A 27,136-nucleotide genomic window follows, 5' to 3' on the forward strand; every position below is an offset into this window, starting at 1 on the left:
CGGCCATCTTTGGATCATCAGCTTCTGTCTCGATTGTGGGCTGCTGAACGGTGAGTTAACCACGTCTCGTTGGTGTGTTGCGTAATGAAAACTAGGTAACTGTGTCGTGACAGGACAGACGTCAGTGGAAAGGTGACTGCGGTTTGCGGTAACATTATATTGTACCTCATATAGTCATCAGTAGATACAGTTTCGCACTGTACCCACCAGCTTTTCTTCTGCATCTGTGTGCACTTCTGAGCGCAAGATGCGCACACTGACGCAGTCACACACACATGCAATGGTCGTTGACTGACGCAGTGCATACCAGTTTTGGTTTGTCTTGCGGCACCCAGATGTTAGATCAAAAGTCACTGTTTCATGCATGCTAAAAATCTCTGATTTTGGAGCCCAGCATATTAATTTAAAGTTCAGGACCAATAGGAATTTTTGACATTTAAGGAAAGCAAGAGATTTTTTATTTTAAAAAGTCTATTTTGTGTGAATTGTATGTCTACAGCCCGTGCTGTTGTACAAAATAAACAGCACAAACTTTCAAAGACATAAACAGATTAAAATGTGTCACAAACATGTATGCATTCATGTACAGTGATGCACACACATACACTCACACACACACACACACACACACACACACTTTCTCTCTCTCTCTCTCTCTCTCTCTCTCTCTCTCTCCCTCCCTCCCTTACATATGTATACACTCATGTGTGACACTTAAAGAGTTTTGCAAAAGCATTTGCACAAGCACATAGACACACACAACAGTAGGAAAGGTGACTTATTTTTGTGTCATTTAACAGGTCATTTGTATACAGGTACATGTACAGGATACATCTTATGATGATGAAATCTGTACTTGGTCAGACTGGCTAACAGATATGGAAGGAACCAAGGGAGCAGATATTCTGACCATCAGTTATACACAAAAACACTTCTCAAGCAAAAAGGGACTGATACTGTAATAGACAGGTTGAACTCATACATATTTCTCTTCACTGAACTTATTTTAGAAAGAAGAGCAGAAACAGGTGGCTGGCAATCATGACTAAACTGACGGGCGGAATAGCCTAGTGGTTAGAGCATTGGACTTTCAATCTGAGGGTCCTGGGTTTGAATCTTGGTAATGGCGCCTGGTGGGTAAAGGGTGGAGATTTTTCCGATCTCCCAGGTCGTCATATGTGCAGACCTGCGTGTGCCTGAACACCCTTCATGTGTATACACAAGCAGAAGATCAAATATGCATGTTAAAGATCCTGTGATCCATGTCAGTGTTCAGTGGCTTATGGAAACAAGAACATACCCAGCATGCACACACCCAAAAATGGAGTATGGTTGCCTACATGATAGGGTAAAAACGGTCATACACGTAAAAGCCCAAACGTGTACAAACGAGTAAACATAAGAGTTGCAGCCCATGAATGAAGAAGAATATGACTAAACGGTACAAAGTGGTGGTTTTTTATTTGAGACCATCAAACAGACAACTCAACAACAACAAAAACCCACAAAAATACTAAAAGACTTACAGAAAAATAATTTCCAGGAGGGAAAAAGAAGCAGTCCTATTTACATGTCTCCACTCCCACCACCCAGTCCTCATCCCAAATAAAACCTGCAAACATCATACACACATGCATGCACACACACTCACTAGAAACCAGATTACACATACACACACATACACACAAACTCACGCATGCATGCACGCGCGCACATACACTAACACGTGTGCGCGCGCGCGCACACACACACACACACATGTAAACACACACAAGATGAAATGCACACACAAGCGTGCACACACACACACACACACACACCAAATGAAACATGTGCATGTGCTAACACGAAACAAATGAAATGGATATGTGAAACTTTTTTGCCAAATATTTTGCAAACTCACCACTTTTGTTTGGCAACATTTTGAATGTAATATTATGTTCAAGGTTTGAGTAGATGATGTCATGGGCCTTGGATTGCCTTTATATATATATATATATATATATATATATATATATATTCACTTTATTTTGATTTTTTCTTTTTTCTTTTTCTTTTTTTCTTTTTTTTTTTTTTAATAGAAAAATGGTGGGTAGGGTGGAGAATGGTAGGATGGGGTGGTTGAGAGGTCAAGTGGCTAAAATCATAATTCTGAATCTCAAAGGCACATTCACTCTACATTTCACATACTGTACGCCTTGCCATGCACACACACACACACACACACACACACACACACACACACACACACACACACACACACACATGCTCACTTACACTGTCTCTAGCAAGCATGGCATGCAGTCAGACACACTGTTACCGACACAGCCACACACAGTAGAACAGTGCTGCGGGCAGAAGAAATTCACCACCATGTTTGTGTTGATCTGCAGCATGCATCACCGATCACAGTGCAGCAGAGCAGGAAAGATGGACTGAAAAATTAAGAGGATAGACTAAAATAGAGCATTGATTTTTTCCCCACTCCTCACGGTTCTGATTCCCCCTGGCTCCGTCACAGAATGCAGATCACAGAGCAGCTCTGTCCTGCATAGAGTCAGATGGAACTGATGGGTGCTATTGCTGAGTGGGTAGAGCATTGGACTCCCAACTTGAGGGTCCTGGGTTCGATCTCGTTATCAGCGCCAGGTGGGTTAAGGGTGGAGATTTTTTCTGATCTCCCAGGTCAGCATATTTGCAGGCCTGCTACTGTGCTAGTGCCTTCACTTCTTCCATATGTGTACACATGCAGAAGATCAGGTACACATGTTGAAGATCCTGTACTCCATGTTGTCAATCGGTGGGTTATGGCAGCAAGAACATACCCAAGTTGCACACCTTCAAAAACAGTTCAGCAGCCTTGAGGGTGTGATAATAAGTCTACATCAAAAAGCCCACTATTTTCAAGTGAACATACAGGTTGCAACCCATGATTGAGTGCATAGAGATTGGAACAATGCATGTAACAGTCTGTTCAGTGATTGTACTATTTTGGAAAATATTTATTTCATTTAATTTAGCATATCCGAGCTTTGTTGAGTGTTGTGAATGCTGACAGTGGAACAAGCAAAAGTCCCTACGGTTGTATGTCCTTGCCTAGATATGAGTGTGCATGATCAGTGTGTCAGTCTGTGCATGTGTTTATGTGTAAGCAACATTTTTTTTTTCTTGGCTTTGACTTTGAGACATGTTTATACCAAATATTGGACATGTATTCAGCAGAAGACAGTAATGAGAATTTAATGTAATGAGGGCAAGATTTTTGAAATACTTACATATGATTTACAGTTGCATGTTTTTAAACACACAAACATGGACTTGCATGCATGAACACAAAAACACACACTGAGACAACAGATATGTGCTTCCATGCATGTAAACCCCCCACCCCTACCCTTGCACACACACACGCACACACACACACACACACACACACACACACACACACACACACACACACACACCCCTGAGCAAAGCCCCTCCATGAAGGAACAAAACCAGAGATATTGATCAATATGTCATCATTGACCGATTCACCCTCAGCTGACCTCTCCTTGTCAGAACGGCACATTGTCTGGATCTGCGCAGATGATGTTCTTGGTGTGTGCCTGCCTAAATCCTGTCCTTGCTAAGTTGCTATTGATTTGCTGTTTGTGTCTGATTGATTGGTGACTTCCTCTGGAGTGCCTTGATACGATACAGCCAGTCTGTTTGTGAAGGTCTCTTGGCTAGGGCAATATGTACCACACATAAATCCTTCAGTTGAAGAGTTCTTGGCAGCTTGTGAAAGTTGACATGGTATGTTGTGAAGAATGGTAAGATAGGAACAGTGCCAATGCTTGTAATCATGTGCACAGGGGAAACCACAGTTTTTGGTAGGAAATCATGTGTAGGTTGACAGTCAGCAGTGTTTCTCATGGAGATAAGGTGTCCCTTGTGCTTTTTAAAATGTTTATCATGTGAATATGAATGTTTTTATGTCACAGTTGTTCATCCGCAGTTCAGAAGTTTTAACTTTCATATCAGGGAAGTTCATTTGTGATTCAGAAGTTTTGTTTATCAGAGTGGTGAATTTCTTCAGTAAATTGAGAACAGATGAAAGCTTGTGTCAGAGCTTTTATTTCAATGTCTTCACTTTGTTTTAACAGTGTTACCCAACAAAATGAAACAACAAAATCTGTGTAGTCCATCTTTTTAGGACAGGTGAGCTCGTGGGGTGAAGGTGAAAAGATAGCATGAAAGAAAACATTGCATCCCCTTATCTTCGTGTCAGCCTGTGCTTTCTTTAATCCACAGTCAGCCCAGTTGTTGTGGGTGATGAACTCCATGTACTCCCCCTCTTCCTCTTTCTGTCTGTGTCTTGAGCCATTGGTTGTGAAAACAGATGTGTCTGGAGAGTGTAGATTGGTGAACTGAACATATTTCATTCTGTCCTGTTCTAACTGGTTTATGCTTCCAGTACACAGAGCACCTGATGCTAATCTGAACCAACTTCTGAATGTGTAAAAATAGCAGAGACACAGAAAATTTTTACTCTGTGTGTGTGTGTGTGTGTGTGTGAAAGAGTGTCAGTGTGTGTGTGTACATGTAATTATACTGGAACATGTATTTTGTATCCTTCTGTGTGTGTGTGTGTGTGTGTGTGTGTGTGTGTAATTATCTGTCTGTATAGTATATAGATGGATATGTGCATGTTGTTCAGGTTTGTATGTGTGTTATGTGTGCTAGTGTCCACATATTTTTGAATGCATTTATGTAAGACTGTATATATTTGTATATGCTGTTCTGTTTTTTGGTGTGTGTGTGTGTGTGTGTGTGTGTGCGTGCGTGCGTTTATTCTTTATGTTTGGTTTGGTTTCATTGTGTTGACTCTTCTGTTACTTTGCATTAACCTGATTAAATAATATCCTCTATTCATATTTTATGTTTGTATTCCCATGTTCCTTGACCAGTACTGTTGTTGCTAACTGAATGCTCAAGGCTGATGCAAAATGCTGACCAGTGTGACGATGCCAACAATAAAGGTAATCATAATAGTCTTTTCAGGCCATCTGGCTGGTGCGGACAGGAGAAGTGAAACTCACATGGTATGGGCAGCACATATGCACAGGGTGAATATACAGACATCAGACATAAGCGTTGCATCAGGGTTTCAAAACTTCACAAATGAACATAGCGACCTTAACCCAGTTAATCCTAGGGGGTTTACAGCCTTGGCAGGCTTCCTTGTCATGTTGATGCAGTAAAAAGCAGAAAATACACTGAAACTGACTGGGTTTTTTTTGTTCAAATTGACGTGTGTGGGCACTGGTGGAATACTGTAGAAGCTAGCTCCCTTTGCTTGCATTCTGTGCACATACAGGAAGGTGGAAACCATTTTAAAACCCCATCGGTGCCAAGGGAAAAACCATAGAAAGTGGTGTTTCAAGTCATAAAACAATATCCGAAACAAAAGCCTAAAACTGAGAAAACGTTCAGGAGATATACCACACAAGATAATTAATGAAACAAATTTCGAACCCCAAGCAGTGAGTCATACGCAGGGGTCAGTGAGTTAAAGGCCAGCTTCCCCATTGTTCCAGAGCGAAAGGGTCTGTGTCATCATCTGAGAGAGCAAGGGCATCGCTCCAGACCCGGTCTTCCATCCAGCGGGAACACACCACACCCATAAATCCTCCGCCTGCCACACCTGTGAACCCTCTACCAACCACAGTCGCTCGCCATGTCCACCAGTAACGATGGCGTTGTGCAGCCCAGCAGTGACAGCTTCTGGGAGGTGGGCAAGTACATGCGCACCGTCAAACGCTGCGACAACGGCTACAAGCTGTGCGACCAGCTCCGCGCGCTCATCGAACAGCGCAGTGACATCGAGAAGAAGTACGCGTCCATGCTGACGACCTGGTCGAAAAAGTGGAACGACTTCCTGGATAAAGGTGAGGGTTTTTTTTTTTCTGTATTGAGTGGTAGAAAGAAAAGGTTGGAGTTTGTGAATGAAGACTGTATGGGTGTACGTGAGTGTGTATGCACACACACATACAAACGGATAAGCACTTGTGACACAAGTATGTGTGCATGTGTATGCACCCCGACGTAGACACAGATACACATCTAGGCACACACACACACACTACACAGACACTGATGCTCTGAACATTTAGCCAGATTCACTAACACCCACGTTATCAACTAAAATTCTAGATTACTTTTTTTTTTCATATAAAACTCTGTATTTCCAGAGAATATTCAGCTTCCCATGACAAAGGAGAGACAGTTTGATAACAACTATAATAATCAGTAGCTGTCTTGTCTTGCAGAACCCATCAGCTTTGTGAACATATCTGCTATCAGTATTTCATGCATGGGACGCTATTCCCATATGATGAACTGTGTGTTTTTCATTGATCTACTGTATGTACAGCTGTTACTGTTGGGTGGGATTTCAGTGTTTCACACATGGGGCGTTGTTCGCAGTCTCTGCTGTACATACCTAGACACCTGTGTGTGGCACAGGTTCGGTGCCAGCAGTGCACGGAGAGAGGGGCCATGTAGGGTCTGTGGAACTGTAAGCAGTGTTAGCAAACAAGCCAGCACCACCCCAACCCCCAACCCAACTTTTTGTGCCTGTGTTTCAGTTTCAGTTTCTCAAGGAGGCGTCACTGTGTTTGGACAAATCCATATGTGAAACAACACATCTGCGGGGCAGGTACCTGACCTGCAGCATAACCCAGTGCACTTGCCAGGCCTTGAGTGCATGCGTATATTAGTGGTTTCTCCCCTACTGTTGGAATTCATTGACAGCTTAGTCTTTTGTGAAGGTCTATGACTCTAACTTGGAGGCCAGATTAAGCTCGCTCTTGGTGCTGCAGCCTGGGGGGCTAGTTGGCCTTGGGAACCATCCCAACATCAACTGACCTGAAACCCTCTTGGCCACCAGAGTGGGGATGTGACTTGGGCAAGACTCTCTCCACTATAAAGAATTCTAGCCCAGATAGTATGGATACCAGTTGCCTCGAATGTTGTCCTGATGGTCTTAGTTGAACAGAGAAATCTGTTGTGACAAAAAAGAGTAATACAATACAATACAATACAATACAATACAATACAAATATATTTGTGTACCTATTAGAGTGGATTTCCTCAATGGAATTTTGCCAGAAGACAGCATATAGTTGCTGTGGATTTTTTTTCAGTGTGCCAAGAGCATGCTGCACAAAAAAAACCAGTTTATCATCTCATCTATATGACTAGACACTTAGTTTGATTTTCTTTTTGTCCATGTGCCTCTGTGTGTATGTGTGTTGCCTCTGTGTGTATGTGTGTGTGTGTGCCTGTATGTGTGAGTCGCCTGTGTGTGTGTGTGTGTGTCTGTGTCTGCCTTTGTGTGTGTGTGCCTTTGTGTGTGTATGTGTGTGTGCCTGTTTGTGTTCTTTCTTTAACGTCTTTTCACTTATCACTTTACCATTGCCTGTGTGTATGTGTATGTGCCTGTTTGTATGTGTGTGTGTGTGGGGATGTGTGTGTGTGCCTGTTTTTTTGTTGTTGATTTTGTGTGTGTGTGCCTTTGTGTGTGTGTGTATGCCTCAGCTTGTGCCTGTGTGTGTGTGTTTGTGTGCCTCTGTGTGTGTGTGTGTGTGTGTATATATATATATCTGTGTGTATATATGTGTGCATGTGTGCCTTGTGTATGTGCCTGTGTGTGTGAGACAGGCCCAGAGTACGGCACAGGCCAGGCGGCGTGGCGCAGTGTTCTGGCGGAGGCGGAGCAGGTGAGCGGGCTGCACAGCCAGGTGGGAGAGCGGCTGATGGGCGAGGTGTACTCCTCCGTCAAGGCCTGGCAGAAGGAGAACTACCACAAGTCCATGATGCACTTCAAAGAGACCAAGGAGTTCGAGGACGAGTTCAGAAAGGTTCAGTGGCACGCGCCTGCACACTCATTTTGACTGTTTCACTTCACTGCTGTAGGCAACTGCAGTTGACTAGACAGTTCACTGCCATGGATGACATTTGTCAGCTAAGTTCACTGCCTTAGGCAGCTTTATTCAACAAGACAGTTCACCAACATTGGCAACTTTAGTGGACAGTTCATTGCCATAGGCGACTTTAGTTGAATAGACAGTTCACTGCCATAGGCGACTTTAGTTGAATAGACAGTATAGGCGGCTTTAGTTGAATAGACAGTTCACTGCCATAGGCGACTTTAGTTGAATAGACAGTTCACTGCCGTAGGCGACTTTAGTTGAATAGACAGTTCACTGCCATAGGCGGCTTTAGTTTAATACAGTTCACTGCCGTAGGCGACTTAAGTTGACTAGACGGTTCACTGCTATAGGCACCTTAAGTTGACTAGACAGTTCACTGCCATAGGCACCTTAAGTTGACTAGACAGTTCACTGCCATAGGCACCTTAAGTTGACTGGACAGTTCACCATCATAGGCGACTTAAGTTGACTGGACAGTTCACCGCCATAGGCGACTCAGTTGACTAGACAGTTCACTACCATAGGCAACTTTAGTTAAATAGACAGTTCACTGCCATAGGCGACTTAAGTTGACTGGACAGTTCACCGCCATAGGCGACTTAAGTTGACTAGACAGTTCACTACCATAGGCGACTTTAGTTTAATAGACAGTTCACTGCCATAGGCGACTTAAGTTGACTAGACAGTTCACTGCCATAGGCGACTTAAGTTGACTGGACAGTTCACTGCCATAGGCACCTTAAGTTGACTAGAAAGTTCATTGCCATGGGTGACTTTAGTTCAGTACAGTTCAGTCACTCAAGGAGGCATCACTGAATTCTGACAAATCCATGTACGCTACACCACATCTGCTGAGCAGATGTAGTCGACTAAACAGTTTAACTGCCATGGGTGACTTTTGCCAGCTAGACAGTTTCTGGCATAGGCAACTTTTGTCAACTTGACAGTTCACTGTCATGGACAACTTTAGTCGACAGTTTACCGCCATAGGTGACAAATCAACTAGACAGTTCACTGCCATAGGCAACTTCAGTGGACTAGACAGTCCAAAACCATAAGTGACTTATTCAACTAGACAGTTCACTGCCATAGGTGACTTAAGTCAATAGTTCACTGCCATAGGTGACTTTGATCAACTAGACAGTTCACTGCTGAAGGTGACTTTAGTCGACTAGACAGTGCACCGCCGAAGGTGATTTTCGGCGACAAGACAGTTCAAAACCATTGGTGACTTTATTCAACTAGACAGTTCACCACCATGAGTGACTTTAGTCGACTAGACAGTTCACCGCCATCGGTGACTTGAGATTACTAGACAGTTCACCACCATCGGTGACTTTAGTTGACTAGACAGTTCACCACCATAGGCGACTTGAGATTACTAGACAGTTCACCGCCATCGGTGACTAAGTTGACTAGACAGTTCACCACCATAGGCGACTTGAGATTACTAGACAGTTCACCACCATCGGTGACTTTAGTCGACTAGACAGTTCACCACCGTAGGCAACTTGAGATTACTAGACAGTTCACCACCATTGGTGACTTGAGATTACTAGACAGTTCACCACCATAGGCGACTTGAGATTACTAGACTGTTCACCGCCATCGGTGACTTAAGTCGACTAGACAGTTCACCACCGTAGGCAACTTGAGATTACTAGACAGTTCACCGCTATTGGTGACTTAGTTGACTAGACAGTTCACCACCACAGGCGACTTGAGATTACTAGACAGTTCACCACCATCGGTGACTTTAGTTGACTAGACAGTTCACCACCATAGGCGACTTGAGATTACTAGACAGTTCACCACCATCGGTGACTTTAGTTGACTAGACAGTTTCACCACCATAGGCGACTTGAGATTACTAGACAGTTTACCACCATCGGTGACTTTAGTCGACTATACAGTTCACCACCATAGGCGACTTGAGATTACTAGACAGTTCACCGCCATCGGTGACTTTAGCCGACTAGACAGTTCACCACTGTAGGCAGCGTAAGTTGACATTGAGGGATAATGTGTCCGTTTAAGAAGCAAGAGATTGATGGTACAGGATCGAATCCTCTACAGAATACATGACATGACATGACATGCCAGTGGAAATGTATGTGCCTTGAAAGTGTGGAAAGTTTCTGCCAGTCGGTTTTTGGCCCCACTTAACACTCCCTCAGTTCAAATCCCAGCTAAAAACTTGTCTGTTCTATGAGGCATTTTCATGATTTCTTCTCTCTCTCTCTCTGCACAGTTAATTTTAGCAGTTTTCTGCTCATAAGTGCATATGTGTGTATGGTTGAATGTGGTTCGTAATTTTTTCAGGCATGTCTGCGTGAGAATGGGCAATTGCCAGGCCGCACTGAGTCAAACTTTAATTAGAGAAATGAGCTGTACAAATGCCATTCTTCTTCTTCATTCATGGGCTGCATTTCCCATGTTCGCTCATATGTACACGAGTGGGCTTTTACGTGTATGACCCTGCCATGTAGGCAGCCATACTCTGTTTTCGGGGGTGTGCATGCTGGGTATGTTCTTGTTTCCATAACCCATGGAACATTGACATGGATTACAGGTTCTTTAACATATGAATTTGATCTTCCGCGTGTTTACACACAAGAAGGGAGGTTCAGGCACAAGCAGGTCTGTACATATGTTGACCTGGGAGATTGGAAAAATCTCCACCCTTTACCCACTAGGCGCCATTAGAGATTCGAACCCAGGACCCTCAGATTTAAAGTCTTAGCTTTAAGCACTTGGCTATTGCGCCCATCAAAATGTCATTCATTATTATTATTGTTGTTAGCAGCAGCATTTCAATGCCCCCAGTGGGCACACGAAATAAACTCTTTGCCTTGCCTTGCATCATTATTATGATTATTATTATTACTATCATCATCATCATCATCATCATTATTATTATTATTATTATTACTATGCAATGTCCAGGCTCAGAAGCCATGGGCAAAGCGGCTGTCCAAGGTGCTGGAGGCCAAGAGGGAGTACCACACGGCCTGTCGCACCGAGAAGAGCACTGTTAACCAGGAGAACAACGCTCGGGGAGACGCCTCCATGTCCGCCGATGGGGTCAGTTTCAGTTTCAGGCATCACTGTGTTGAGACAAATCCATATACGCTACACCACATCTGCTGGACAGATGCCTGACAGCGGCATGACCCAATGCGCTTGTCAGGCCTTGAGTGCATGCTTATATATTTGTGTACCTATCAGAGTGGATTTCTTTTTACCTGATTTTGCCAGAGGGCAACACTCTGGTTTCCATGGGTTCTTTATCAGTTCGCCAAGTGCATGCTGCACACGGGACCTCGGTTTATCGTCTCATCTGAAAGACTAGATGCTCAGTTTGATTTTCCACTCAATTTTGAGAGAAAGGGCGAGAGGGCGAGATTACTTCCTCTGTAGACCTGGTACGAGTATTCTCATATCAACACACTATTCTAATTTTGCTTATTCTTGCTTGGTACAGCTGGCATTCTAAACTGAACTGTCTACAGATTCCGGAAGCTTGAACACAAAGCTTTGTTCAACCGATTGAATCAACTATTCTCCACCGATTTTTACTGTTTAAGTGAACCAGCCTGTTTGGGTAAAATGGGTTAATTGGAAATGACATGGAAATGGCACAGAAACCAGTCCATGTGGAATACGATGAGAGCAATGCCGTCACCTGGTGTGTGTGTGCATGTGTGCGTGTGTGTGTGCGTGTGTGTGTGTGTGTGTTTCAGTTGCGGAAGCTGCAGGAGAAGCTGAAGAAGTGCCAGAAGGAGGTGGAAGCCAGCAAGGACAGGTACCAGGCCTGTCTGAAAAACCTCAACGCCTACAATGCCAAGTACGTCGAAGACATGACGGAGGTCAGTGCCTAGTGTGGGTTGGTTAGCGTGTTCAGTACGTGGAAGCTTTTTTTTTTTTTTCTGTTTCTGAACAGTTGTTGAATACATGGAAGCCTTTTTTTCTGTTTCTGAACAGTTGTTGAATACATGGAAGCCCTTTTTTCTGTTTCTGAACAGTTGTTGAATACATGTAAGCCTTTTTTTCTGTTTCTGAACAGTTGTTGAATACATGTAAGCCTTTTTTTCTGTTCCTGAACAGTTGTTAATACATGTAAGCCTTTTTTTCTGTTTCTGAACAGTTGTTGAATACATGTAAGCCTTTTTTCTGTTTCTGAACAGTTGTTGAATACATGTAAGCCTTTTTTTCTGTTTCTGAACAGTTGTTGAATACATGGAAGCCTTTTTTTTCTATTTCTGAACAGTTGTTGAATACATGGAAGTCTTTTTTCTGTTTCTGAACAGTTGTTGAATACATGTAAGCCTTTTTTTCTGTTTCTGAACAGTTGTTGAATATATGTAAGCCTTTTTTTCTGTTTCTGAACAGTTGTTGAATACATGTAAGCCTTTTTTTCTGTTTCTGAACAGTTGTTGAATACATGTAAGCCTTTCTTTCTGTTTCTGAACAGTTGTTGAATACATGTAAGCCTTTTTTTCTGTTTCTGAACAGTTGTTGAATACATGGAAGCTTTTTTTCTGTTTCTGAACAGTTGTTGAATACATGGAAGCCTTTTTTTCTGTTTCTGAACAGTTGTTGAATACATGTAAGCCTTTTTTTTCTGTCTGTGGACAGTAGTCATTTCTTTCAGTGTTTAGTTACTTTGCATGGAAACATCGTTTTCTGTTTCTGGACAGTAGTGATTTGTTTCAATGTGTAGTTACTTTGCTGAATACAGGGAAGCTTTGTTTTTTTCTGTTTCAGGACAGTAGTCATTCCTTTAAATGTTTAGTTACTTTCTTAAATATATGGAAACACTTTTTTCTGTTTCAGGACATAGTCATTCCTTTAACTGTTGTTCCTTGATACATGGAAGCACTTTTTTCTGACTCTGGACAGTAGTCATTTCTTTCAGTGTCCAGTTACTTTCTTAAATATGTGGAAACATTTTTCTGTCTCTGGGCAGTAGTCATTTCTTTCAGTGTCCAGTTATTTTGTTGATACATGGAAGCACTTTTATCTGTTCCTGAACAGTAGTCATTTCTTTCGGTGTCCAGTTACTTTGTTGATACATGGAAGCACTTTTATCTGTTCCTGAACAGTAGTCATTTCTTTCGTGTCCAGTTACTTTGTTGATACATGGAAGCACTTTTATCTGTTCCTGAACAGTAGTCATTTCTTTCGTGTCCAGTTACTTTGTTGATACATGGAAGCACTTTTATCTGTTCCTGAACAGTAGTCATTTCTTTCGTGTCCAGTTACTTTGTTGATACATGGAAGCACTTTTATCTGTTCCTGAACAGTAGTCATTTCTTTCAGTGTCCAGTTACTTTGTTGATACATGGAAGCACTTTTATCTGTTCCTGAACAGCAGTCATTTCTTTCGTGTCCAGTTACTTTGTTGATACATGGAAGCACTTTTATCTGTTCCTGAACAGTAGTCATTTCTTTCAGTGTCCAGTTACTTTGTTTGAATCCCACACTTGCCAGTATTGCCTCCCTCTCAACTCGACCTTGAGTGGTGGTCTTGACGCTAGTCATTTGTATGAGACAATAAACTGAGGTCCTTTTATACTCAGCACACGTAAAAGAACCCATGGCAAAGTAATTCTGCAGAAGAGATCCATTCTGGGGCCGTATTCAAGAGACCATCGTGCCTGCGGTTAAATGTGTGCCTGTGGGTAATCTGCCTGAGGCAAGGCAAACTGCCTGAGGGTTAGCGATATCCGGTATTCAGGAACACAGAAATCTACCTGCAGTTCTACAAACCCGAAGGCAATTTACCCGTACTATCTGCCAAGGGTGACAGCACACAAAGCAGAGGCAAATACGGTGAATCCTTTTGTTGCGGTGGTTATTTTAAGGGAAAACAGGCGTTTTGCAGAGAGACAGTGTCTTGCCTCTGATAGTTTGATTTTATCCTTTGTTCACTTGGCTGTCAAAATTGATGTATTGAGACTGACAGACGTCATTATATTCCATATGAATTATGTATGTAGCTGTGAAGTGAGTGTACTTGCAGACAATAGATTTGGAATGCCCGAAGTTTGCAGAGTTTGCAGATCATCGAAATTCGTTTATTCCAGAGAAATATTTGAATCCGACTCCGTTATTTTAGTTCATTTTTGCAATTAGTTGCAAAGTAGGGAAGACAGTGTGTCAGAATGTGAAAGTGGCCCCTAGATTTGACAAGTTGCTGACTCAAATCGCTGCTTTGTCACTGAATCTTTTTTTTGCTGTGGCGCGGTGTGAAGTAAAAGAGCATGCGCAGAAGGGAATCCCCGGGAATCTTATTTATAGACCACGGGTTAGCTGCCTGAGTGCACTTTGTGTGTCCTGAATACGAAGATAACCTGGCCTTCAAGGCAAACTGTAACTGCAGGTCCCTGCCCTGTCAAGGGTAACTTGCCTTCAGGCAAAATGATTTTTGTCTTGAATACGGCCCCTGATAGGCACACAAATGTATATGCATGCATATAGTGACTAGCACGTTTGAGTGATACCACTGCCAGGCATCTGCTTAGCGGATGTGGTCTAGTATGTATGGATTTGCCTGGATGCAGTGACGCGTCTTTGAGAAAATGAGACTGCCTTTTGTGGTGGTGATGTCGGCTTCGGTCCCAGCTGTATCCCTCCCTCAGTTTGGCAACAGAGCACACCAACTTTTTCCTCACAGCAGTGCTATAAGGGAAAAGATAAACATTTTAATCATTCATCAGTATTTAAGCCACTGAGGTTCAAACTGGATGGCGAAAAAACATGAACTGCCAGTAAACTCAGAAGAGAATTATTGTCACCGTCATTTGAAAATATTTTCATTTTGCCATCAGTCAAAGAATTTTTTTTTATTCTAAATATTTTGTATTATATTTTTGTCACAACAGATTTCTCTCTGTGAAATTCGGGCTGCTGTTTCTGTGGAGAGCGTGTAACCACAGTACAGTGCCACCCTTTGTTTTCTGTGTGCGTGTGTTATCAGAGTGGATTTTCCTTCATAATTTTACCAGGGAGAACCCTTTTGTTGCCCTGGTTGTTGTTGTTTTTTTAACACGTGCGCTACGTACATGCTGCACGTGGGATGTCAGTGTATCCTCTCATCCCAATGAACAGTCTCCAGACAACCACTCAGTGTCTTGTGAAGGGGAGAAAATTATGGCAAGTGTGAGACGTGATCCAGCACCTTCAGATTCCCTCGCTTCCTGGGTGGACACATTACCACTAGGGCACCAGTCCACTTTTCTATCATGTTGATCTGCAAAAGTTGACTCAGGTGATACTTGTGGTGTTGCAGGTGTTAAAGTTGTGGTGTTGGAAGTGTTGTGTTTGGTGTTGCAGGTGTTGTTTTTGGTGTTGCAGGTGTTGTTTTTGGTGTTGCAGGTGTATGACAAGTGCCAGGAATTTGAATTGAAGCGGATCAACTTTTTCAAGCAGACCTTTTTCAGACTCCGTGAATCTTTAGATCTCAGTGTGGATCCCAAGTAAGTGTGTGTTTCTTTGTTGTAGTTTTTTATCATGTTACTGAGGAGAGAAATGTTTTTTTATTGATCATGTTACTGAGGAGAGAAGTGTTGTTGTTTTTTTTATTGATCATGTTACTGAGGAGAGAAGTGGGGTTTTTTTTTTATCATGTTACTGAGGAGAGAAGTGGGTTTTTTTTTATCATGTTACTGAGGAGAGAAAAGTTTTTTTTATCATGTTACTGAGGCGAGAAGTGTTTTTTATCATGTTACTGAGGAGAGAAGTGTTTTTTTATTGATCATGTTATTAAGGAGGGAAGTGTTTTTTTATCATGTTACTGAGGAGGGAAGTGTTTTTTATTGATCATGTTACTGAGGAGAGAAGTGTTTTTTTTATTGATCATGTTACTGAGGAGGGAAGTGTTTTTTTATCATGTTACTGAGGAGAGAAGTGTTTTTTATCATGTTACTGAGGAGAGAAGTGTTTTTTATCATGTTAATAAGGAGAGAAGGGTGTTTTATTTATCATGTTACTGAAAAGAGAAGTACTTGACTGCTGTGGTTACAGGTTTGGCCATGTGTACATGACTGTTGTGGTTACAGGTACGGCCAGGTGTACATGACTGCTGTGGTTACAGGTTTGGCCAGGTGTACATGGCTGCTGTGGTTACAGGTATGGCCAGGTGTACATGACTGCTGTGGTTACAGGTTTGGCCAGGTGTACATGACTGTTGTGGTTACAGGTTTGGCCAGGTGTACATGACTGCTGTGGTTACAGGTACAGCCAGGTGTACATGACTATTGTGGTTACAGGTACAGCCAGGTGTACATGACTGCTGTGGTTACAGGTTTGGCCAGGTGTACATGACTGCTGTGGTTACAGGTATGGCCAGGTGTACATGACTGCTGTGGTTACAGGTACTGCCAGGTGTACATGACTGCTGTGGTTACAGGTATGGCCAGGTGTACATGACTGCTTGTGGTTACAGGTTTGGCCAGGTGTGCATGACTGTTGTGGTTACAGGTTTGGCCAGGTGTACATGACTGTTGTGGTTACAGATACAGCCAGGTGTACATGACTGTTGTGGTTACAGGTTTGGTCAGGTGTACATGACTGCTGTGGTTACAGGTTTGGTCAGGTGTACATGACTGCTGTGGTTACAGGTATGGCCAGGTGTACATGACTGCTGTGGTTACAGGTATGGCCAGGTGTACATGACTGCTGTGGTTACAGGTTTGGCCAGGTGTACATGACTGCTGTGGTTACAGGTATGGCCAGGTGTACATGACTGCTGTGGTTACAGGTATGGCCAGGTGTACATGACTGCTGTGGTTACAGGTATGGCCAGGTGTACATGACTGCTGTGGTTACAGGTACGGCCAGGTGTACATGAATTGTGGTTACAGGTACGGCCAGGTGTACATGACTGCTGTGGTTACAGGTATGGCCAGGTGTACATGACTGCTGTGGTTACAGGTACGGCCAGGTGTACATGACTGTTGTGGTTACAGGTTTGGCCAGGTGTACATGACTGTTGTGGTTACAGGTTTGGCCAGGTGTACATGACTGTTGTGGTTACAGGTACGGCCAGGTGTACATGACTGTTGTGGTTACAGGTTTGGCCAGGTGTACATGACTGTTGTGGTTACAGGTACAGCCAGGTGTACATGACTGTTGTGGTTACAGGTACAGCCAGGTTTACATGACTGTTGTGGTTACAGGTACAGCCAGGTGTACATGACTGTTGTGGTTACAGGTTTGGCCAGGTGTACATGACTGTTGTGGTTACAGGTACAGCCAGGTGTACATGACTGCTGTGGTTACAGGTTTGGTCAGGTGTACATGACTGTTGTGGTTACAGGTTTGGCCAGGTGTACATGACTGTTGTGGTTACAGGTACAGCCAGGTGTACATGACTGCTGTGGTTACAGGTACAGCCAGGTGTACATGACTGCTGTGGTTAAAGGTTCAGCCATGTGTACATGACTGTTGTGGTTACAGGTTTGGCCAGGTGTACATGACTTTGTGGTTACAGGTACAGCCAGGTGTACATGACTGTTGTAGTTACAGGTACAGCCAGGTGTACATGACTGCTGTGGTTACAGATTTGGCCAGGTGTACATGACTGTTGTGGTTACAGGTTTGGCCAGGTGTACATGACTGTTGTGGTTACAGGTACAGCCAGGTGTACATGACTGTTGTGGTTACAGGGAAGTCCAGGAGTACATGACTGTTGTGGTTACAGGTTTGGCCAGGTGTACGCAGACCTGCAGGCCTACATTTCCAACATGGACGGGGACAAGGACCTGAAGTACTGGTCAGTGATGCGGGGGGTGGACATGGCCATGGCCTGGCCGCAGTTTGAGGTCAGTCCCGGACATCTCCTCTCTCTGTCCCCGCTCCCTCCACACTCTCCCACTCTGTCATGCCTCCTCCCCCCTCTCTCTCTTTCTCTCTCCCCTCACTCTCTCCTTGCCCCCTGCCCTCTCTCCCCCACTCTCTTTCTCTCTCCCCCACTCTCTCCTTGCCCCCTCCCCTCTCTCCCCTCACTCTCTCCTTGTCCCCTCCCCTCTCTCCCCTCACTCTCTCCTTGTCCCCTCCCCTCTCTCCCCTCACTCTCTCCTTGTCCCCTGCCCTCTCTCTCTCTCTTCCACTCTGTCCTTCCCCCCCCCCCCCCCAGCCCCCCTGACCCTCTCTCTTTCTATTCCAGTCTGCCCCTGCCCTCTCTCTTTCTTCAACTCTGTCTCTGCCTGTTCTCCCCTCTCTCTCCCCGTCTCTTCCACTCCGCCCCTGCACCCTCCCCCCCCCCTCTCTCTGTCTCTCTCACTTCTGCTCTGTCTCCACCCTCTCCCCTCTTTATCTTCACACTCTGTCCCAGCCCTCTTTTTCTTTATTATCATATTATCACATTTTGTGAAGCACTATGCTTGAGGGAAAGTTCAGTTTGGGACAGCATGATACAGATTTTCTTTATTATCACGTTTTGTAAAGCGCCATGTGCAAGGGAAAGTTCAGTTAGGGACAGCGTTATATAGATTTTCTTTATTGTCATATTTTCACATTTTGTAAAGCAGCATGCGCGAGGGAAGTTTGGGACAGCGTGATGCAGAATTCTTTATTATATCATAATGTTTTGAAAAGAACCATGCGTGAGGGAAAGTTTGGTCTGGGACAGCATGATATAGATTTTGTTTATCATCATATTACATTTTGCAAAGCGCCGTGCACAAGGGAAAGTTCGGTTGGGGCAGCATGGTACAGATTTTCTTTCTTAACATTATTTTTTGTAAAGCACCATGACGGGCGCAATAGCCGAGTGGTTAAAGCGTTGGACTGTCAATCTGAGGGTCCCGGGTTCGAATCACGGTGACGGCACCTGGTGGGTAAAGGGTGGAGATTTTTACGATCTCCCAGGTCAACATATGTGCAGACCTGCTAGTGCCTGAACCGCCTTCATGTGTATATGCAAGCAGAAGATCAAATACGCACGTTAAAGATCCTGTAATCCATGTCAGCGTTCGGTGGGTTATGGAAACAAGAACATACCCAGCATGCACACCCCCGAAAACGGAGTATGGCTGCCTACATGGCGGGGTAAAAACGGTCATACACGTAAAAGCTCACTCATGTGCATACGAGTGAAAGCAGAAGAAGAAGTGAAGCACCGTGAGTGAAGGAAAGTTCGGTGTGGGACAGCATGATACAGATTTTCTTTATTATCATATTTTGTAAAGCACCATGTGCAAGGGAATGTTCAGTGTGGGACAGGTTGATGCAGATTTTTTTTATTATCACGTTTTGTAAAGCACCGTGCATGAGGGAAAGTTCAGTTTGCGACAGCGTTATAGCAGATTTGTTAAGATGACGATGACAGCGCTGCATGGTGTGTGTTTCTCCTGCCGACCCTGCAGGAGTATTCCCCAGAGCTGCAGGCCATCTCCAAACAGGGCAAGAGCTCGGTGAGCACCACGGGCGACGGAGGCATCACCATCACCAGCATCCGCCACTCGCGGGAGAGCAGCTACAGCAGCTACAGCACTGACCAGCCTCCCTCCTACACCTCCTCCACCTTCGCTGCCTCCACCAGCTCTACGGTGCCGCAGTACAGCAGGTAAAAATGTGTGCGTGTGCGTGTGGGTGTGTGTGTGTGTGCGTGAGAAAAAATGTGTGTGTGTGCTTGTGTGTGTGGAGGGTGGGCGAGAGAAAAATTGTATGTGTGTGTGGAGTGTGGGGGAGAGAGAAAGTGTGTGTGTGGAGGGTTAAGGAGAGAAAAATTGTGTGTGTGTGTGGGGGGGAGAGAGAAAGTGTGTGTGTGTGGAGAGTGGGGGAGATAGAAAGTGTGTGTGTGTGTGTGGAGGGTGGGGGAGAGAGAAAGTGTGTGTGTGGAGAGTGAGGGAGAGAGAAATGTGTGTGTGTGTGTGTGGAGGGTTAAGGAGAGAGAAATGTGTGTGTGTGTGTGTGGAGGGTGGGGGAGAGAGAAAGTGTGTGTGTGGAGGGTGGAGGAGAGAGAAAGTGTGTGTGTAGAGGGTGGGGGAGAGAGAAAGTGTGTGTGTGTGTGTGTGGAGGGTGGGGGAGAGAAAAAGTGTGTGTGTGGAGGGTGGGGGAGAGAAAAATTGTATGTGTTTGTCCTTGTGTTTAAGCAGAGTGGACAAGAGAAAAATTGTGTGTGTGTTTGTGTGTTTGGAGGGAGGGAGAGAGAGCAGTGGGTGTGCCTGTGTGTATTGGGGACGGGAGGGAGGGGGTTTCGGAGGATGTCTATGTCTGTAAATATTATTTGAGTGTGTTTTGTGTCTTTGCATCTGTCTGTCTGTGTATTTGTGTGCTTGTGTATTGTACTGTTTATTGTGGTTGGGTGAAACTTTATATTCATTTTGTGATAAGAATTGAATAACTTAAAGCATTTAAGAACAAATTCTTTTTTTTTAATTATATTTTGTTTTGTTTGATGAATGGTGTTTCTTATTTTCTTCTTTTTTTTTAATGAGGGAAGTCCATCAAATGTCTTTTCTACAGTGAATTATGTGGTGAGGCTTTTTCTGAAGTTCACTGAAGTTCCTCACATTAGTTTTTTTTGTCAGTTTAAAAAACCTTCCCATGTTGAGAACGGTGAGATGGGTGTCTCACAGAGCAGGGTTGTGATGGTAATGGTGGTGGTGTGCGCACAGTGCTACCTATGACAGTGCCATGAATCCTTTCACTGAGGAGGAGGAGGAGGAGGATGGAAAGGCTGGCGACCACAGAGCTAATCTAAAGTATTCATTTTGCTGTCCCATTCTCAGCACGGAATTCCCACCTGTAAACCACCCAGCCACTGACCATTTTTGGACCTTATCTTCTTCTTCTTTTTTTTTTTTTTTTTTTTTGCTACTTGCAGTGAAGGTTATTTTTGTCCAGAAAACGCACGGTCACCAGGGCGTTATCATTTTTGTCGATAATGAAGTCTGAACATTTCACGCTAACTGTAACATTTGTCATAAATTCTACTAATAGTTTTCTTTGGATCTGAAGTTTGTTTGTTTTTGTGTTTTTATAAGCAGTGCACTTTCATTATTTTGAAAACAAAGCACCTTTTCCACCTTCTGTTCAGCAGTTTTTAGTTTTGAACTTCTTTTCTTTTGACACACTTAAAAAAAGAAGAAAAAAAGAAAGAAAAAAAAGAACTAAAAGCTTCTATAGCATACGCCATCATTCATCCCACGTTTTGAATCATCTTCACGTTTTTTTCTTTCTGTTTTTTTTTTTTTTATCCACTTCTCATGTTTACATTTTGATGGTCTGCAGAAGCTGCATTTTTTCCTATGTGATAATATAACAGAACAGATTATGTCTTTATTCCAAGTGTACCCGGGTCACAAGAAATATTTACAGAGATAGTACATCAAGGGTGCGAACATGAATCAGAAATTGTATATAAACACAAATGCAGTAGGATGTGTGACACATATGTAAATATACGTTTAAGTGCAAGTACATGAACACTCATTTGGATTTAAGATGTCAGTAGAGACAGGAGCAACAGCTGAGTGGTTAAACTTACGGACTTTCAATCTGAGGGCCCCAGGTTTGAATCCGGTCATGCTTCCTTGCAGGCAAAGGGTGGAGATTTTGCCAATCTCCCAGGTCACCATACGTATAGACCTGCTGACGCCTGAACCCTTTTCATGTGTATAAACAAGCAGAAGAACAATTACGCATGTTAAAGGTACTGAAATCCATGTCAGTGTTTGGTGGGTTATGGAAACTTGAACATATCCAGCTTGCACTCCCCCCTGCCCCCTCCCCTCCGAAGATGGAGTATGACTGCCTACACAGCAGAGGTGAAAACTGTCATACCTGTAAAAGCCCACTTGATAATGTGAGTGAACGTGGGAGTCAAACAAAGAAGAAGAAGTCATTTGCATGGAGATCATAGACAGCATGTATGAACAGCCCTGATGATGGAGACTGGTGTTCTCTTTGTGGGTCATAGAGGTTAAAGGTTAAAGACAGGGTCATGGAGAGGACCATATAAAATCAGGGAGAGGCTCTGGGATGAAAGCAGCCGGGAACCCCTTTCATGTGTACACTCAAGCAGAAGATCAAATACACGAGTTAAAGATCCTGTAATCCATGTCAGCGTTTGGTTGGTTATGGAAACACGAACATACCCAGCATGCACACCACCAAAAACGAAGTATGGCTGCCTACATGGCGGGGTAAAAATTGTCATACACGTAAAAGCCCACTTGTATACATACGAGTGAACGTGGGAGTTGCAGCCCATGAATGAAGAAGAAGCAATACAGGTGAGTGGTGTGTTTTTTTCAGCCAGGTGCACGACAACCCGTTTGGTGACTACGACCTGGACACAGAGGAGGGGGTAGACCTGGACGACAGCAGTCAGGGCTGGGCTGTGCGGGCACTGTATGACTACGCCAGGTCCGAGGAGGACGAGATCGAGTTCAAAGCAGGTCAGTGTGGGTCTCCGCCGTCTACGTTGGTGGGTGCAGGGTACAATTGTCTTCTGCACTTGAAGAGTACTTTTTTTTTTTTTTTTTTTTTGCTACCCCTCATCATCTTCAGTGGCATTACTCCCATGATGCTCATTCCGAGTCCACCCCTTAACGGCCTCACCCAAGTTCATCTGTCGCAGTCCCAGCATTGGCAGTCCACAGGAAACAGTTTAGGTCACCATAATGCCAAAAGCCCGAGACGATGCTGCACAGCTGCTGAGTCACTAGATGGTGGTCAGTAGTGCCTGTTGTGATTTAATGCTCTTAGGACACCACCATCGATGCCCCCTGACAACAGTAATGGCTTATAGTCACAGAGCAGATGGGCGCAATAGCCGAGTGGTTAGAGCGTTGGACTGACAATCTGAGGGTCCCGGGTTCGAATCACGGTGATGGCGTCTGGTGGGTGAAGGGTGGAGATTTTTACGATCTCCCAGGTCAACATATGTGCAGACCTGCTAGTGCCTGAACCCCCTTCGTGTGTATATGCAAGCAGAAGATAAGATACACACGTTAAAGCTTTTGTAATCCATGTCAGCGTTCGGTGGGTTATGGAAACAACATACCCAGCATGCACACCCCCGAAAACAGAGTATGGCTGCCTACATGGCGGGGTAAAAACGGTCATACACATAAAAGCCCACTTGTGTGCATACGAGTGAACGTGGGAGTTGCAGCCCACGAACGAAGAAGAAGAAGATAGTCACAGAGCCAGACTGAGCGAGCGTCCCCAACAGATCGAAGCCACCACCATGTCCCCCCCCAACAACAATCCCCCCATGAATCTGCGGACACTAAAGACCTCGACAGGACTCGCCCCAAGCAGTGAGGTGGAGGGGTTTCAAAACTGAGGTCACCACGAGAGCAGGGCATGAAAAACCACAGAATTTCCACCAATTTTTTTTTCTATACTGATAATGAGTAAGGATGATAGTGATGACGAAGCTGCTGTTGAAGTCCAGTCAGGCTTGGGACTACGCTGTGGGCTGCTTTTTCAGTGAGTGCTTGTGTCTCCCAGCACGCTGGCTTTTTGTTTTGTTTTTTTTGTCCCACAACTTATTGTAGTTTGTAACTAACTCCTGCTGGTGGTGATTAGTTTTTGACTCACTTGTGTAAACAAAGTGAGTCTATGTTTTAACCCGGTGTTCGGTTGTCTGTGTGTGTGTGTGTGTGTCTGTGTGTCCGTGGTAAACTTTAACATTGACATTTTCTCTGCAAATACTTTGTCAGTTGACACCAAATTTGGCATAAAAATAGGAAAAATTCAGTTCTTTCCAGTCATCTTGTTTAAAACAATACTGTACCTCTGGGATGGGCACAATTTTTTTTTTTTTAAAAGCCTAATTATATGCAAACTGCATTTACTGTTATATTTATATTTTTGTATTCTCTAAACTTGGCACTTTGACCTTATTCTGACACAACAACAAGAGGAGTCATTATTATCATTTTTTGTTCAAACAGGAACTTCTTTTGTTCAGCATGGAAGTTTTATTTATTTTGCAAACGTTTTGGTGCAGATAGTAAAAAAAGGGAAATTACTCTGTAATTAATGCTAGGGGACTTAATTTATCACAAGTGAGTCTTGAAGGCCTTGCCTCTCTTGTTAAATTTATACTTTCTAAATGAAATCAAAGATAATGAATTTTCAGCCATTGATGAAAGATCCATGTGTAGCACAAAACGAGAGAGAGAGAGAGAGAACAGAATGAGGTGGACATGCATGCAGCTGAGGCCTTAAAACAAAAGAGAAAAGATATTGAATTCTATAATATGTTAAGCTGCATTTGTGTGTGAGCTTTTGTATTTGAATAAATATGACACAAAACTTTTTTTTTTTTTTTAAGGTACTGCATTTGTATTTGAGATTTTGTACTTGAAGAAAAATGACATGTTTTGAAACCTTCTCCAGCAGACTGAATGTTTTTGAAGAATGACAAATCATGATCAGTAGAAAATGCGTCGTCTCACTGGTGTTACATTTGTTACGTTAGTTTCAGTTTGTTTGCTTCACCACATCTGCTTGCCCTCCCCCCTCCCCTCACCCCCCCCCCCCCCCAGAAAAGAATGTTAACACCGCAACAATGGTGTTACTACATTAGTTTCAGTTTGTTACACCATGTCTGCTTGCCCTCCCCCCTCCCCACACTCCCCCCAAAAAGAACGTTAACACCACAACAATGGTGTTACTGCATTAGTTTTGGTTGGTTTGTTACACCACGTCTGCTTCCCTTATCCCACCCCCCAGAAAAAAAATGCTAACGCTGCATCATTAACGCTGGTCACATGCGCTGTCTGCAGGGGACGTGTTTGTCCAGCTGTCAGCCGAGGACGAGATGGGCTGGTCCCGAGGTCGCAAGGACGGGGTCGTCGGTCTGTTTCCTGGCAACTATGTGGAGAGGGTATGACGATCGGGCCCACAACTGTACAACTCTTCTCTCCTCTCTCAGGTTGTGAACCTACAGCTGTCCCAGTGAGACAGTGAGGCTGAGACCTGGCTGCTGTGGAGAGAAGGGGGAATGGAGAGCTGGAGAAACGTTGATGTTGTTTGAGAGAAGGGGGAGTGAACGGAGAACTGGAAAAATGTTGCTGTTGTTGAGAGAATGGGAACATAGAGCTGGAGAAACCTTGATGTTGTGAAGATAAGAGGGAATGGAGAGCTGGAGAAACCTTGATGTTGTGGAGATAAGAGGGAATGGAGAGCTGGAGAAACCTTGATGTTGTGGAGATAAGAGGGAATGGAGAGCTGGAGAAACCTTGATGTTGTGGAGATGAGGGAACGGAGAGCTGGAGAAACATTGATGATGTGGAGATAAGAGGGAACAGAGAGCTGGAGAAATGCTGATGTTGTGGAGGTAAGAGGGAAACATTGATGTGGAGAAAAGAGGTTAACAGAGAGTTGTGGAAACGTTGATGTTGTGGAGAGGAAAGGGAAGGCTGGAGAAACCTTGATGTTGTGGAGAGAAGAGGGAACAGAGAGCTGGGGAAACCTTGATGATGTGGAGAGAAGAGGGAACGGAAGGCTGGAGAAACCTTGATGATGTGGAGAGAAGAGGGAACAGAGAGGCTGGGGAAACGTTGTGTGTGGGAGAGAGGGAACGGAAGGCTGGAGAAACCTTGGTGTGTGGAGAGGGAACAGGAATGCTGGAGAAACCATGATGTTGTGGAGAGGGAACGGAAGGCTGGAGAAACCTTGATGATGTGGAGAGAAGAGGGAACGGAAGGCTGGAGAAACCTTGATGTTGTGGAGAGGGAACGGAAGGCTGGAGAAACCTTGATGTTGTGGAGAGGGAACGGAAGGCTGGAGAAACCTTGATGTTGTGGAGAGGGAACGGAAAGCTGGAGAAACCTTGATGTTGTGGAGAGGGAACGGAAAGCTGGAGAAACCTTGATGTTGTGGAGAGGGAACGGAAGGCTGGAGAAACCTTGATGTTGTGGAGAGGGAACGGAAGGCTGGAGAAACCTTGATGTTGTGGAGAGGGAACGGAAGGCTGGAGAAACCTTGATGTTGTGGAGAGGGAACGGAAGGCTGGAGAAACCTTGATGTTGTGGAGAAGGAACGGAAGGCTGGAGAAACCTTGGTGTGCAGAGGGAACGGAAGGCTGGAGAAACCTTGATGTTGTGGAGAGGGAACGGAAGGCTGGACAAACGTTGATGTTGTGGAGAGGGAACGGAAGGCTGGAGAAACCTTGATGTTGTGGAGAGGGAACGGAAGGCTGGAGAAACCTTGATGTTGTGGAGAGGGAACGGAAGGCTGGAGAAACCTTGGTGCTATCGTCAGGAAGACAGCAGCAGCTCTGGGGGTTGTGAAGCCTGGTGTGTTGTGAAAAATATGCTGTTGGTGAAAAGTGTGATGTGAACATCACGTGATGAAAATGTAGGCACATTGTGGGTGAATATTGTGAACATCGCGTGATGAAAATGTAAGCACATTGTGGGTGAATATTGTGAACATTGCGTGATGAAAATGTAAGCACATTGTGGGTGAATATTGTGAACATCGCGTGATGAAAATGTAAGCACATTGTGGGTGAATATTGTGAACATCGCGTGATGAAAATGTAAGCACATTGTGGGTGAATATTGTGAACATTGCGTGATGAAAATGTAAGCATATTGTGGGTGAAAAGAGTGACTTTCGCATGATGAAAATGTAAGCACATTGTGTGTGAAAATAGTGAACATTGCGTCATGAAAATGTAAGCACATTGTGGGTGAAATTAGTGACCACTGCCAGATAAAAATGTTTGCATATTGTGGGTGAAAAGTGTGATGATTGCATGATGAAAATGAGAGCACATTGCGCTAATGAACAAAGAGGATTGTTGAATGTTTGAGGGGCTGATGAAAAGAGAGGGGCGTGTCAGAGTGTTGACTTTATGCACAGTTTAACTTAAAGTGAGCAGTGAGGTGTAAAGAGTGAACATGCGCACGAGCAAGCAGGTTGTGTTGTGGACGTCATGCACAAGAGCCAAGCATGTTTTTTGAAGGCGCTTGTTGCTGTCTTTTTTTTTTTTTCTTTTCCATTTATCAGCTTTTGATGTTAATTCCTGTGTTTTCTTTCCTTTAAAAAGAGGTGGCCAGTTCCAGCATGATTATTTTGAGAGCATTTTTGTGTGTGTGAAAATTATCATTGTTCTTGCCTGGTTCATTTTTTATTTGCGAGTACCATGGATATATTCTGCAATAATCGGCCAGTCGTCC

At 44.0% G+C, this 27,136-nt stretch overlaps 1 protein-coding gene across 1 annotated transcript; it reads left to right on the forward strand.

The window, feature by feature from the left end:
* Positions 1–25,479, forward strand: LOC143286401 (protein kinase C and casein kinase substrate in neurons protein 1-like). The gene is made up of 10 exons (XM_076593958.1): positions 1–50; positions 5,583–5,933; positions 7,708–7,907; positions 10,926–11,063; positions 11,723–11,848; positions 15,360–15,460; positions 17,686–17,806; positions 19,352–19,551; positions 22,248–22,390; positions 24,734–25,479. Exons 2-10 carry the CDS (start codon positions 5,723–5,725, stop codon positions 24,838–24,840), a joined length of 1,347 nt encoding a protein of 448 aa, XP_076450073.1. The 5' UTR covers positions 1–50; positions 5,583–5,722; the 3' UTR covers positions 24,841–25,479.
* Positions 25,480–27,136: the final 1,657 nt, after the last annotated feature.

This window comes from Babylonia areolata, chromosome 10, assembly GCF_041734735.1.
Source record: "Babylonia areolata isolate BAREFJ2019XMU chromosome 10, ASM4173473v1, whole genome shotgun sequence".
Classification (NCBI taxonomy): Eukaryota; Metazoa; Mollusca; class Gastropoda; order Neogastropoda; family Buccinidae; genus Babylonia; species Babylonia areolata.

Coding starts and splice junctions, on each gene's coding strand:
- LOC143286401 (XM_076593958.1), top strand. CDS start 5,723: ATGTCCACCAGTAACGATGGCGTTGTGCAGCCCAGCAGTGACAGCTTC. Junction 11,849..15,359: donor ACGTCGAAGACATGACGGAG/GTCAGTGCCTAG, acceptor TTGGTGTTGCAG/GTGTATGACAAGTGCCAGGA. Junction 22,391..24,733: donor CGAGATCGAGTTCAAAGCAG/GTCAGTGTGGGT, acceptor CGCTGTCTGCAG/GGGACGTGTTTGTCCAGCTG.